The sequence below is a fragment of the Rhododendron vialii genome, chromosome 4a, assembly GCF_030253575.1.
Source record: "Rhododendron vialii isolate Sample 1 chromosome 4a, ASM3025357v1".
NCBI classification, from domain to species: domain Eukaryota; kingdom Viridiplantae; phylum Streptophyta; class Magnoliopsida; order Ericales; family Ericaceae; genus Rhododendron; species Rhododendron vialii.
The window spans coordinates 38,165,401-38,180,325 of NC_080560.1; the positions used below are offsets into that span (position 1 = coordinate 38,165,401).

The 14,925-nt window shown below is 38.3% G+C and overlaps 1 protein-coding gene across 3 annotated transcripts; it reads left to right on the top strand.

The window, feature by feature from the left end:
• The first annotated feature begins 224 nt into the window (after nt 1–224).
• On the top strand, nt 225–13,450 carry LOC131324218 (acylamino-acid-releasing enzyme). 3 transcript variants are annotated; one of them, XM_058356090.1, is made up of 18 exons: nt 225–422; nt 2,343–2,518; nt 2,897–3,206; nt 3,383–3,604; nt 3,690–3,908; nt 4,030–4,104; nt 4,650–4,788; nt 6,034–6,185; nt 7,461–7,543; nt 7,627–7,748; nt 7,896–7,974; nt 8,494–8,671; nt 9,840–9,900; nt 10,039–10,161; nt 11,218–11,415; nt 11,896–11,964; nt 12,982–13,058; nt 13,175–13,450. In XM_058356090.1, exons 1-18 carry the CDS (start codon nt 274–276, stop codon nt 13,236–13,238), a joined length of 2,496 nt encoding a protein of 831 aa, XP_058212073.1. In that variant the 5' UTR covers nt 225–273; the 3' UTR covers nt 13,239–13,450. The 3 variants fall into 3 exon arrangements, with proteins under 3 accessions (XP_058212073.1, XP_058212075.1, XP_058212074.1); XM_058356092.1 differs by lacking the exon at nt 225–422 and adding an exon at nt 568–586; XM_058356091.1 differs by lacking the exon at nt 225–422 and adding an exon at nt 781–936.
• Nucleotides 13,451–14,925: the final 1,475 nt, after the last annotated feature.

Here is a 14,925-nt window from a genome sequence, read left to right on the forward strand (position 1 = left end):
ATGATTTTGTTATGCCAAAAATTACGGTGTCCCCAAAATGACCGAGGACACCGAAGTCGTTCCCTTCAAGTCGATTCATTCACTAAATATATCTTTAAACTTGAACTCAACCTCACCTCAATTCAGCTCAACTCGATTAATAAACGAGAATGAAAACTCGAAGTCAAGCTGACATCTCAATTACAAGCATATGCATATTGGCTATTGGGCTCAAGCCGCATCGAAAACAAACACCCCAACTCCTTTGCGTAGGGAAAAATGTGAAGTTTCCAAATGGTCCCGTTATCACACCTCATCACTCCCACTTCGAAGTGGTGCCTAAACTTACTTCGCCCTCGATTCTCTTCTCTCTCTCTTCCTACATTTTCTCATACCCATCATCTTCTCAAGCGCTTCACTGCCAAACCACTTTGTCTCTCATCGTAATCTCTCTCTCTCTCTTCACTGCCAAACCACGATTCTCTTCTATATTTTTTTAGTGATGCTAACGTAGTTTGATTTCTACGATCAAAAAAAATAAAAGAGAAAAAAGAAACAGAACTCGGTTGATTTCTAAGTTCTTGCCTTCTGAATCCTTGGATTCGAGGTGGGTTTTATTGATATGAATTCACAGTTCTATATTCTCGAACTGATTCTTATTGAGATGTGACTCTTAGCTCGTCGTACCCTTGACTTTTAAGGGGAGGTCTGGCTCTCCACTCTCCAGAGTCGTCGAACCCACCCTTGACTTTTAAGGGGAGGTCTGGGTCTCCGGAGACGTCGAACCCCCAAATTGTTAACCCACTAATTTTCCACTAACCCCACTGTGGTATTACAATGTTTGGCAAAAAAGAAGAAGAAAGCATAAAAGAAGAAGAAAGAATCGCGTTGATTGGTTTCACTGATGCTAACTTAATTGATTTCTAGTTTCTTGCCTGCTAAATCCTTTGATTCGAGGTGGGTTTTATTTATTATGTTTGAACTCATAGTCATATATAATTTGTCTCACTGCATTGCTTTGACTATATCACCGATGCTTGCTTAGTTGATTTCTGGTTATCTCTCTGCTAAATCAACTTATGCGAGTCGGGCTTGATTTATTTGAATTCATAGTTGCATGCTGAATCCAGCTGTTAAAATGCATGCGTTTCGTGTCTCCCTTTATGTGTGTCTTTATCTTTTATTCCCCTGTGGGAGGTGTTTTCTTGTGCAACCTTATCAGTCTCTGTATGCGAACTTGAATGACTCGGACAATGAATTAAGTCATATGGGTAAAAGTATGTTAGTTCTTTTCTCGAACAAGAAACAAATCAATCGAAAGATTATGATATTTTGATCTAACCAGGAAAAAAAAGACTTTAATTTGATATTTTGATGATATGGTAAACTGAAGTAAATCCTCATAAATAGGAATCGATGTAGATATTGGATTGATCTCTTTCTTTTTCTGATACAGAAATCTGTTTGGTAGTTGTTTCATCTACATTAGGGAAATAGGTGCAATAGTAGGACTGTAGGAGGATGTTATCGAAATGGCTTTGGTTAGCTTGTAATGAGGCAAGGGCAAAGCAAAAGGGCAAAAATTTAGACTTGATAAATCCCGTGTTTAAAATGGCAAGCAGAAGGCTCTCTATATTTTGATGGGATAATATTGAAGATTTTAATACCGTATTCAAAATTTGCTTGAGCTGTAATATATGCCACCCATAGTGTATTTCATTAGTGAAATTTTCAAGAGCCAAAATGGATGAGCTTTAATGGACTATGGCTGATTAACAAGAAAGCAAAAAAGGAGCTAAATTCCTTTTGGACTCATCAATCCGAGTTGTGAAAACTTCTGTACCATATGCATTGAAAGTTCATAATTGGAACCATATCTCGTGAAAAAGGGGACCCCTGTTTTTTGTTCTTGTTTTCTTGTTGTTTTAAACTGCTTGGTAGTTGGCTTGCAAGTAGATTGCCACTTTGATTTATGAGTTTTCTTTATCCCTGTAAATTTCTAGTTTTTTTTGTTAGGTCTTCAGGTAAATAGTTACATGTTATGGTATTTTGATGTTTCTTTTTCTTTTTCTTTTTTGCTTACTGCTGTACCTGTCATAAATGATAAACACATTTGATGTACGAACTGACTGTTAGTGTTACACATACATGAATAACATATATCGGAATATTTAGTAGCGGCATAAGCATTAATAAATTATGAATAGCTTTTCGGTTACTTTTTCACAGAGTTTTCACTCTTCTCCCGGATTGCACACGTCTCACACACACACACACACACACACACACACACACACACATACAATCACCCATCCTCTATTAGTTATTTCTGCTTGTTAATTTTCTATTCTATTCAATTGTAGTAATCAAAAGTTCGTGTGCTTTGCAATGGATGTTTCTGGAGCAAACTCTATAAAGGAAATGCCATGGGGTGTAGACGAGGCTACTGAAGGAGAATATGCTTCTCAGTCTGAATTGCTTCAAGAATTCACAAGCATCTCCACCGTTGACAAGGCATGGACTTTTAAGCCTGAGAATGGTATGGTTATGTTTTTGTGTGTGGTATGTCTGGACCAAACTAGCTTATACGTTACGCCTTGAAGTTTTTGTGTGCGGTATGGACTTTGAGGCCATTTACGTGAACTTCCCATCCATATTAACCACTTTTTATAAATAAACTCAATAATGACTTTCTAATAGAACAAGTTGCATTTGAATTCATATATTTGCAATTTAGTGTTGCCGTTTATCATTCTGGAGATTGTACAGTTCTTCACACACACACACACACATGTACAGTAACTTGCGTATATTCTTCACCTGCTCCCAATCTCGTTCTTTTTTCTTTCTTTAGTGTTCTTCAAAAGCTGATACCTTGATTATACTATCTTTATGGATTAAAAAAAAAAATCTGCAGGAAAGGGTGTGCAAGCTATGTTTTCAATTAGCCAACCGAATCTTTTGGCCAATAAGAAGAGGAAATATATTTTATCTAGTCACATTGTGAAAGAAAGTGACGGTTTCACAAGCTTCCAATGGGCTCCATTTCCTGTTGAAATGACGGGCGTGTCCACAATGGTTCCATCCCCGTCAGGCTCGAAGCTTCTAGTTGTTCGGAATTCTGAAAATGAATCCCCTACTCAATTTGAAATTTGGGGTGCATCTGAAGTGGAAAAAGAATTCCATATTCCTCATTCGGTTCATGGCTCTGTATACTCCGATGGATGGTAACTTGGTGTACTATAAAATTATCTATTCATGAAAGCAGTTTAGTCTTTGCAACTCATGAATTGCTCAATATCTCATTGTGACAAGACTTGCATTGGTCTGACCGAATTAGGAAGTTTATGTGATATGCTTTCTTTCCTGTCGATATGAATTGAGAAGTGTCTTTATGGTATAGGTTTGAGGGAATTTCTTGGAACTCTGATGAAACTCTAATTGCTTATGTTGCGGAGGAGCCGTCTCCTTCCAAGCCAACGTTTAGTGGTCTTGGCTATAAGAAAAGAGGTTCCGCAGAAAAAGATTGTGGTAGCTGGAAAGGTCAAGGTGATTGGGAGGAGGACTGGGGGGAAACTTACGCTGGAAAAAGGCAACCTGCACTCTTTGTCATCAATATAAACAGGTTCCTTTTAGCTAGTTTTGGCTTACATTAAGGTTTTGATTTGGGGTATTTGTTGGATGGAAGTGTTAACAGTGAAATTTTGCAGTGGAGAGGTATGTGGTGTTGAGGGAATTGGGAAGTCATTGAGCATTGGACAGGTTGTATGGGCTCCATCGACAAAAGGGTTGCATCAATATTTGGTTTTTGTTGGGTGGTCATCAGGCAGGAGAAAGCTTGGTATCAAGTACTGCTATAATAGGCCTTGTGCCTTATATGCAGTTAGGGCTCCCTTTCATGAATCTGAAGCAAATGAACTCCGCCCAAAGTAGGTTTTTCTTGTGTTCTATCTCAGTTTCTTTTTTCTTTACTGCTTGTCTAGTTTCATCTGGAAACTCCATAATCCTACTTTTCCAGTAATTTGATTCAAAGTTCCTTATTTCTTTCAGAGAAAATGTGAGCGAAGATGTACAAGTAGTTAATCTTACCCAAAGCATAAGTAGTGCTTTCTTTCCACGGTTCAGGTATCTCTGCTCATATACTCAGTTCTTCAGCTTAAAGAGTGCTTATGAGATAACTTTTGGAGACAGTACTTAATAATTCTCTCATAGTGTTTGTAAATTGTAATACTGTGCCTGAGCCCAAGCAAATATTGGTTCTTTGATTTAATGCGTGAAACTGAACTGCACTAAAGTGATGGATTCAGAAGCTACCCATTCTCTAATATCTTGATGCAGGATACCTGAAAAAGAAGAAAAGTAAAGACAAGTCCTAGGAATATGCACCTAAGGAACCCTGAAACTCCCCATCAAGGGGGTCGTATAGGCGGACAATACCATTACTGAGAAAACTTAGGGATTTCCTCCTTAGTAACTGCATTCGCCGCCACTTCTAATTGCAGTAGGCAGTGGATGTGTATGACCTAAACATCAGTTTGGGCCATCCTTTTTGTGCACCTGTAGAACTACCTGATGTAGATTACAAGCCAATGGCAGTGTTTACAGACTATTTTACAAGTATTGGAATTCAATCATCACGCTCTTGATTGGTAATGCTGATTACTTTTCAGCCCAGATGGGAAGTTTCTTGTGTTTTTATCTGCAAAAAGTTCTGTAGATTCCGGGGCACATTCTGCAACAGACTCACTTCATCGGATTGAATGGCCGACTGACGGAAAGCCAGATCCATCAGCGAAAATAGTTGACGTGGTGAGCTCTTTATTTACTGTCAAGTTTGAAATGATGTGAACTTTGATGAATGATCAAACAAGTAGTTACCAAGTAACCATGGTGCACAACTTGTTGATTTCCTTCATAACTTAGATGATGTTCGATATTAGTCTATCGTCGTCATCTTGAGTTTGTTTTGATGTGTTGCAACAGTTCTTTATGAGATTAGATAAGAGATAACTACAATATGCACTTTCATGTGTTCAAAACATGTGGTTAGCAATTGCATTTTCTTAATTCCCTTGACTCCCTTGACTTCCTGTCCTACCGTGCTTGTTATTTGCTCTCTCATTATTTTAGGACATGTTCTCGGATTTTTTTCCCCAGCAATACAGCAAATTGTGTCCATGTGGTGTGGAATCCCTTGTTGCAAACTCTAACTGCACAAATGTGGTATCCATTTTGTTTCTTTCTTTTATTTTCGGTGTCCCTCTCCCCAATTGTATGCATGGGGGTTTGCAGATCAAAGAAAGGGACCAACAGAAAAACAAAAAGCAGAAAATGAAACTGGTCCTTCACACTATCAGTCTCCGGAAATCCAATTTTCAAAACTTTATTTACTACCCCACTGTGCTCTGTTCTTCATACTTGTTCATCTGGACTCTGTTTCCCTTGTTTATTTCTGCCTTTCTCTGTCCTTTTATCTCTGCATGCGTAAGGTGACGACTGTGACTGTGACGTTGCATGCAGAGAGAGAAAGGGTTGAGAACTTGATATCAAGTCTTTCTTCTACTCTCTGGTTATCTTCCAGGTGTTGGTTTTAGCACTAGCCATACTAAAAAACTGGAGCAAGTCCAACAGCTGTATAAACAGATTGTTTAGCATCACAGAGCTGGAATATCATATATGTTAAATGTTAAATGTTTAGGAGCTGAAACTGAATTAAATGGACCATTTGGAGCTACTTTATAATTCCTTTTGGATGTTATATTCACAATAAGGAAATGTCTGTATACTGTAAACATGCAATGAACTTTCTTGGAAAATTCTTATTGCATCAATCATGTGAAATCTCATGCATGATAACCTTGGAAAGTTTGCATCAATCATGTGAAATCTCATGCATGATAACCTTGGAAAGTTTCCATTGGCTGTACTGGCCCTTCATAATTTTTATTTTGACATTATGAGAGCAGAGATTGGCAAGCGTAGACAATGATGGATATGAAGCCATGATAATTTAACTGCAATTCACTCTATCTGGTGGTTTGAAACATTTTGTAGGTTCCTGTTGTGATGTGTGCTGAGGATGGTTGCTTCCCTGGACTCTATTGTTCAAGTATTCTTGGTAAACCATGGCTTTCTGATGGATACACAATGATTTTATCTTCTTACTGGCGTAGCACTCAAGCAATTATCTCAGTCCATGTGCAGAGGTATGTACTAGGGGCTCATGCTTCTTAATCTCATCAATGTGGAGAATCACTGGAGATCCCGTCCGCTTCATTTGTATATATAGCAGCCAGAGCCCATGAAATGTGCATGAACCTCGAATTACATAAAATTATCATATTTGTTTGTCTTAACGTTGATGGAACAAACAACCAAACCTTGGAAGATAATGGTATGGCTCCAAATTTGTAAATTAGCACATACTGTGTCACTTTACACTGTAAATTCAATAATTACTGAGAAAGGAAAGACAGCATACAAAAATATTACTAGAGAAGTGGAACCAATATAGAGAGATAGTAGTTGGCCAACAATTTTTATTTTCTTTCAGATTAAACCCAACTTTTGTGAGAACCAAAGAAAGAGTAGTAGACGAATATATCAGTGAGCGTGGGTCTGATGGTAGCTTATTATCCCCTTCTGTTTTAGTTTGCTCAAAACTCAAAAGATATTTTACCAAAAGCTTTTTCTCATTCAAATATTATACCTAACAGGAGTAGATACTAAATAGCAAAGTCCCCCTTGGCCTCCATGATGTATTTGGTTTTGAAAAAGTGCATGGGGGTATGCATATAGCTTGTGCGGGACATATACCTGTTTGTCTAGTGTGAGTTCTGCTATTAGCTAAATGGTCCCGCAAGATCTGGGAAATGAAAATTAGAACCTGGAGATCTTAAATTTTTTAAGTTTTGCAACATATAATGGAAGGGATGGCATTCACCAACAAACGAAAGAATGAAAGAGAAAGAAAGGAAGGAAGAGCAGAGAATGGGCTGTGGGCATGCACTGTATTTGCCACAATCTGTTTCCGTACACGAACACTATTGGAGATTGCTAACGCAATTTGGAAATAGTTAGTTTTGGTTGACTCAGATCTGTGGTTACTATAGCAAACTTCCAACAGTTCTCAATTTGTCTGATCCAACAAATTTCTCTCCTCAAGCATGATCAGAACCTACGATTCTCATGGTGTCCTGTTCGGTCATTGGTTGACAAAGAGTGAAAGTCAATAATGGGTTATAAGTTGTTGGCATCATGGAACTGGCAAAAAAAGTCTGTTTTGTCTTATGCATGCATGGTTACTAGAGTAATTTAGAGGGTTCCTTTTTAATCTTTCCAGTTACAGATAAGTGAAACAGATTCTAATAGGAACATGTTAAAGCTTTCCAATGACATTGAGAAATGTAAATTCCAGCTGGCTTCACCATTTCCTTGTTATAGCAGTATATATTTACTCATCGCATGATATCCATTTACAGTGGGAAATTGGTACGGATCAGCCCAGGCGACTCAGATTTTTCGTGGAATGTTCTTGCACTAGACGGGGACAACTGTGTTGCTGGTAAACAAAAATGCTGTTGTTTTAAAAATTGTTCATTGTATGGGAAACCCTGATATACTTCCAACTCTTTTTCCCCCATGAAGTTTGTAGCAGCCCAATAGATGTTCCTCAAATCAAGTACGGTTGTCCTGACGAGGGGTCATCTACAGTTCCATCATGGAGTTGGGCAGATATTTCAAGCCCGATATCAAGATGCTCTGAGAAGGTTTCTTGTCCTTTTCTGTTCAAGTTAGCTAGTTCATGTGTTTCTCGAAAAAAAAGAAGCTATTTCATGTGGTATTTCATTGGATGCAGTATTTCATTGGGTGCTAATATTTGTGTAAACTATGGATATTGCTACCATCTTATGCAGGTTAGGACTTTGCTGTCATCTCTTCAGTTTAGTGTGATGAAGATTCCTGTCAGGGGTGTTACTGAGAACCTCTCTGAAGGTATGCTATGGCAAAATAATTTAATATATTTTCTATTTCTTTCTAGTTTCCAGTCTTACCTTTCATTCATGCATCAGGCCTGTTCATACTTCGAAAGTCTGTTTTTTGCTGATTCCTAATCTCACTAAAGATCTGTGAACTTACAGAAACTCGTAGTTTTTCGATTTCTAGATGGCCGCCATAGCTTGTCAATGCTAATAAATGCCTTAGACATCTCTTTTGTATGCCAATGATCCTGTCAATGTGAACTTACTGGTAACATTGCGTATTACCTTGGCTGGTCTGGTCACAATTTGTATTATGTTTGCGCAAGTGGGCTGTGTTGAACCCTCATTGCGCAAATTTTCCAATTTGATTGAGCTCTTAGAGTAGTGCACAAAATTCCCATTTTGATTGAGCTCTTAGAGTAGTTGGTTGTATGGGTATAGCTCTGTACTCGGGTTCGTACACCGATTATGGCGTATATCAGACTTACCTGTTAAATTGCATTAATGGCTTATGTATATTGATTTCTTTTAGGTGCCAGAAAACCTATTGAAGCCATATTTGTATCCTCCAAGTCCAAGAAAAGCGATGCCTGCGATCCATTAATTGTAATGCTTCATGGGGGGCCCCACTCTGTCTCGGTGTCAAGCTTTTCTAAGTCATTTGCGTTCCTGTCTTCAATTGGTTACAGCTTGCTGATTGTAAACTATAGGTAAATCCGTTGATTTTCCTCTCTTTTTCCCTGTTTGCCTTCTATTTTAGAGGAAAATATATTTCAAAGGTTAGACTATAAGCCGGTGCTGGAAATTGAGTGAAACCAAGTATACATGAATTGCTAATGAAACCATATAACTTTCTACTATTATAGTATTATTCAACTTGAATTAGGTGTGTTGTAGTGCAAACATGTATTTAGAGTTTGTAGGGGAGAAGAGGCAGGCTCACATGCACGCATAGTAATAGACCAATAGAAGTACAAGAATGCCCAAGGTAAGATAAATATAAGTAATACAAGTAAATACGTCTCACCATCAGTGTGAACCCTTTGGCATTTTTCTGATTCAAACAAGATGCTTGTATGATGATGATAGGAACTAGGAAGATATGAAAAGACCATCTTTGGGAGTGATGGTTAGAAGGGTGAAGATAGAGAACTAAGAAGCACATACTCGAAAATGTTTGCAGTTTAAATAGATGTTAATTTAGTCACAGCGTGCAGACTTCGAATCTCCTAATGGACTGGAGTGTTGAGGTATCATTTGGATTTCCCTCATTTGTGATTGGGACTTTGAAAAGTGAAATCGTAGCATTTATGCCTTTCCTGCGGAGTGTCCTCGAGCCTCACATTCAAATACATCTATAGCCCCAATTTTATACTCAAATCAGTCATTATGCTTCACAAGTCATTTTACAAGATAGGTTCACCTTGATATATTTAGTACCTTAAGTTTCTGCCTTCCTTGGCTATGGCCTATAGGCTTAATGTAGACATACCCTAGAACAATTTGCAGTCTTTCTTGGCAATTTGTTGTACATTGTTTCAGTTTTCTAGATTTAATTCTTTTGCTTTTCAAGTTTCCGTTCCTTTGTTTCTCACATTTCTCCAATAAGTTGACAAGTCAGCTTGCCCCACTCTTCAGGTTGTATTATGTTTCTAAATTTCTCCGGCATATAACGTGTACTGAGTTTAGAGTGGGATTGATGTGATTGTACTTCTCAGTTCTCACTCCTTATGTGAGATTCTGGACAATTTTCAGTTTTCAACATCATCCCCCTTGTTCTCTCTGGGGAACTTCTATTTTTGCTTTTGTTGTAGTCATACAATAAAGTGAAATGCTGTTCTTTATTCAAAGTTCAAACATGTTTGTTATTTTCCTCAGAGGTTCGTTGGGTTTTGGTGAGGAGGCATTGCAATCTCTCCCTGGGAAAGTTGGGTCACAGGTACTTACTGTTACTACTTCATGTAATTTAGTCTTTGCCTATTGTGCCTCTGGTGCATAGTATTCCACTTTGCTGTGACAATGTAATGCTTTCCAATGATAGCCCCCGTAACACTGCTATTTTGCTTATTGCATGCAGGATGTCAATGATGTGCTAACTGCCATTGATCATGCAATTGACATGGGACTTGCAGACCCTTCCAAAGTATCCGTGCTTGGTGGTTCTCATGGTGGATTTTTGACAACCCACTTGATTGGTCAGGTGAGTAGCTGGCCTGTTTGTTTCACTAGAGTAATATTGAAGGGGTATATAATCCCATTGCGACCAAGTGAGGAATTAATAGTACCATATCACCCAAGGTTTTATATATCCTATGTGTTGTGGGATTTCAATCCAACAGACATGATTCAGACCGTAAAAGTTTAATCAAACATCAGTGATGCGGTCCCCTTGGTTATGTAGTCTACTTTGATGCTCAAATCTGGGTGAACAAACGTACCCCTGCTGTCGTATTATGCCATTGAATCCCGAGTTTGCACATTTTTTTTTGCATGCACTTCTTTTATTACTGAGGGAAACTCAATTAAGAAGTTTCAGTCATGTACAATGCGTACCAATATTTTCAAAAGGAAGAATGACATTGTTTACATGGGGAATATGCAAGGTAAAAGACACCAAAATTAACGGGGTTTGGCATAGTCTCTGAAAGACATGATTGGATATGGTTTGATGGAGCTTATACTACTTAAGCAAGAGAAATAGTTAAAACGAAATATATGTATCCGACCCCAAATAGTTAGACAAGGCTTTGTTGAATTGAGTTGTTTTGCATACATTTCTCCCTCTTCCCTCTACCTTTCATTTAATCCTTGACCTTGACGATGGGCACTTGAACTTTTCAGAAGATTAATATGCATGTTCTTTCATTCTCTTGACAAGCCCATAACTTAAGTTTAGGGGAAAAAAATCGATGATCTACCATGGTATTAGAGCTCAGATTGGGGAGGTAAACGTATCGGTATGTATTTGTTTCTTCCTTCGGAATACATTTCTCTGCATGGGACTATATGCATCTCCGCGTGCTAGATGGGTATTCAAATTAGTGTGGGTCTTGGAGAGCTTTGCATACGTTATTTGACTCATTTTCTTAACAGCTCAATCTTTTGGACCGTGGTGATCTAACATGAAAATCCAATGACCAAGGCCACTATTTGGGTCAATTCTGCTGAGATTGCATGTATGGGTCAATATTAGAAGTAGATTTTTCATTCTTAAGCTGCCCAATACTCAGTATGTTGAAATGCTTAAATTTTGCAGGCGCCAGATAAGTTTGTTGCAGCAGCCGTAAGAAATCCTGTTTGTAACCTTGCTCTGATGGTTGGTACCACGGATATTCCTGATTGGTGCTTTGTGGAGACCTGTGGAAGTGAGGGGAAATCTATCTTCACGGAAGCACCTTCAGCTGAACAACTGAAACTTATGCACAGCATGTCTCCTATTTCACACTTGTCGAAGGTATGTTGTCTAGATACTATGTAACTCTACAGCTTGAACGGATTTTGGTGCGCCTTTATAGAGGCACATACAGTGGAATTTAGATTTTGGTCATTGTTGTTTCTTATTTTCTTCTCTTTGGTGTTAAAGAATCAAGGGATTCTATAACAGTATAACTTGACATGTCTTTGCTGTCGTACAACAATAGCAGTACCCTTTACCCATGTAATCCCCAATCAATGGGGGCATGGGCGGGGAGGACCGGTGACCTTTGGCTCTATTAGCACAAAGTGGCTGCTCTAAAAGAGTTTCACCACTGAAATGTCCTTGCTATCACAGTGTCAATAAAATGATGAACTCGTGCCACTGACAAAGGAAAGGCATTTTTGAACGAAATACCAAAAAAAGAATAGGCAATACTAGACAGATGTGTTCTTTTCATAAGTGGACACTTCCTATTGAGATGCCAAAATGAGGTCCTCGTATTGGAATTAATTGCAGGTCAAAACACCTACACTTTTCCTTTTGGGAGCTCAGGATCTTCGTGTTCCAGTTTCTAATGGATTACAAGTAAGACTTCATATCTTACTCTCCATTTGAATATACACAGGTTAGAAATGTTTTGTTACCCGTGCAAAGCTCCATTGTATCTCTCTTCATTGGTCATATATATATATATATATATACACACACACACACACATAGTCCAGCTCTTATGAAGACCACCTCATTTTAATAAAATGCGGACCTCCCTTTCCCGATCGAATTTCAATGATCTGAGCCGCTCAATGTGTTCAGAACGTGATTTTAAGGGTACTCGCGAGAAATTAGCAAAAAAAAAAAAGATCGGGAAGGGCTTCATCCGAGCAGTTTTTGTTTGTTTTTTATTGAACAGTTCAAACAAAAACTGCTCGGATGAAGCCCTTCCCTTTTTTGCCGATTTCTTGTGAGTACCCTTAAAATCACGTTCTGTCACATTGAGCGGCTCAGATCATCAAAATTCGATCGGGAAATGGGAGAAATGAGGAGGTCCGCATTTTAGTTAAAATGCGGACTCCCTCATTTGAGACTAACTGTATGTGTGTGTGTGTGTGTGTGTATATACACATTTTTTTCCTCATCTCTGACTAAACTAAATATGTATGTGGACAGATGTTGTGTGGTTTCAGATCAGTTAACTGAACACTCTTGTACTTTTGTGTTTACGTTATTAAACATTTTCTTTGAACTTCCAAGTGCATTGGTCTTCCTCACTCATATTTTCCCTTGTTGAAAAGCCAAGACGGCAAGATCGTTGATTGCCTTGTTTTGTCATTCTTCCCATATTTGCTGCTGCGTGGTAATTTGGGAGGCACTCTTGATGTTAGTGATGTACAAGGCGGTGGAGATTTATGGGCTAATTTGTTTATCTTTCTTTGTCACGGACGTCGGTCATAGTTAAATGTTATGTAATTGTAGACCATATGAATTGCATCAAGGAAATTAGTAGGCCTTCTGCTTGTCTTATTGTTTCCCAGCTTTTTATTCTGTACTAAAGTTTCTTTTCTTCAGACAATAATCGAATGCTCTTACGTATGAAATGTGCAGTATGCACGGGCACTAAAGGAGAAAGGAGGAGAAGCTAAAGTAATTGTGTTTCCCAACGATGTTCACGGGATCGAAAAGTAAACTTCTTCCCACTGCTTTTTTTTGTTGTTGCGGGAACTCAATATTCTAACCTACCCGCAAGCTAAATCTCTTGCGTCACATTAAGTTTGGTTCATTTTTTTCTCCTTTGCAGACCGCAATCTGACTTTGAAACCTTCCTCAATATTGGAGTGTGGTTCAAGAAGTATTGCAAATAAGCAGGAGCCATTTCTGGTCAGATTAGGTATATTATTCAAGTAAAAGGCCCTATCTGTTAAATGCAATATGATAGGAATTACTTGCTTTACCTATTTCTCTACCATCACTTGAGGGAAGGTGAGACTCAGTGCCTCAAGAGTCAAGTCCATCATGTAAAACTCTTGACCTGAATTTCAGCCGTTCAATAAAAAATTGCCCTTTAGATTGGTAATGATTGTAAAACGGATATCTACCTTGCATATGTAGGAGGTAAGGGCTGCTGTGAGCAAATCAAAGCAGTGTGCACTAGCACGCAATCTTACCGTCCAAAAGTGTTTTGGATGGTTCGGATTTTTAAAAGAACTCTTTCCTGATTGTCGAGACAAATGGTGAGATGGGGCACAACTGCATACTACTGTGTTTGCTCACAGTATCCCCTGTTTCCACATAGTGTTGAAAGTGTGTTTTGTGTGTATTGTATAGAGGTAATAATGTATTAGAGACAGAATTTGTCATTCCAATCTTATCAAGTAGTATCTTTCAAGATACTCCACTAGGAATCATTAATTTCATAAGCTGTTGTTCCAAATCCGGTCTAGTGGTCAACGCATGGGACTCACCGGTGCTTCCTCTTTGATTGGGTTTCGAAACCTCCTATTGCGGTGCAACTCCTGCGGGTTTGTTCATACTGGGCTTTGCGCTGGGTTTAATCAACCCCGTTTTTGAACGGAGGACTAATCCTCTAGAAATTGTAGGTTGGCCCCGACACTTGAGTTATGTATGAAAAAAACAACTTGCCTTGTCCCTAAAACATGCTAAAGGCATCTTTGCAGTGATGATTACTAGCTTAACCATTAGCCATTAACTTCAACTTGCTAACTAAATAATTGGTTTTTGTCCCTATTACGCTCACCGAGTTGTCTAATTTTCTAACCACTCATTATATATAGAAGCAGAAAAAATACAATGAAACAGACATTCTCTTTTGGCGGACCAACGGCGTCCGTCAATTATTGAATTATTATTTTTCTATGTGCTAATGACGACAAGGTTAATTAAATCTTTAATTAGGTAAAAGACAAGTAGCATTTTTTCATAGTGATTATTCAGCGTTCTTGGAGCACCGTTATGTGGCGCTCTAAGGGTTGGCTTCTACCACCGCATATTCAGGTGTAGTCCACATGGAGGCCTTGTTCTCTTTAGTTTCTTTGGTCGTTTTGTTCTTATTCATAAAAAATTCATGCTTGTTAGTTTTGCGTTAAATTTTTGTGGATTATTGATTTATCTCGAAGAGAAATCGGGAAGTAAAAAAATATAATTTACCCAAATATTTTTTAAAATATCCAAAATAAAGCCCCAAAAAATTGATTTTTTGGGTTTTATCTTGGATATTTTTAAAAATATATGGATAAAAATTTTAAAAATGTGGGTTTTTTGATTTCTCTTGCCGAGAAGAATCAATAATTTACAAAAGTTTGACTCAATTAACAAATGCGATTTTTTTTGAATAAAAACAAAAGGCCCAAAAAAAGCTAAGGAAAACAAGGCCGTAATTTCGGGCCCGACATGAATGTGGTGAAAGAAGCCCTTGGAAAACACTACCACGTGGTACTCTAGGGGCCTGTACGTACCATCACACATTCACGTGTGGACCGCATACGTGGTGTTGGGCTCTGCGTGAATTTGTGATGGCAGAGGTTTCTTAGA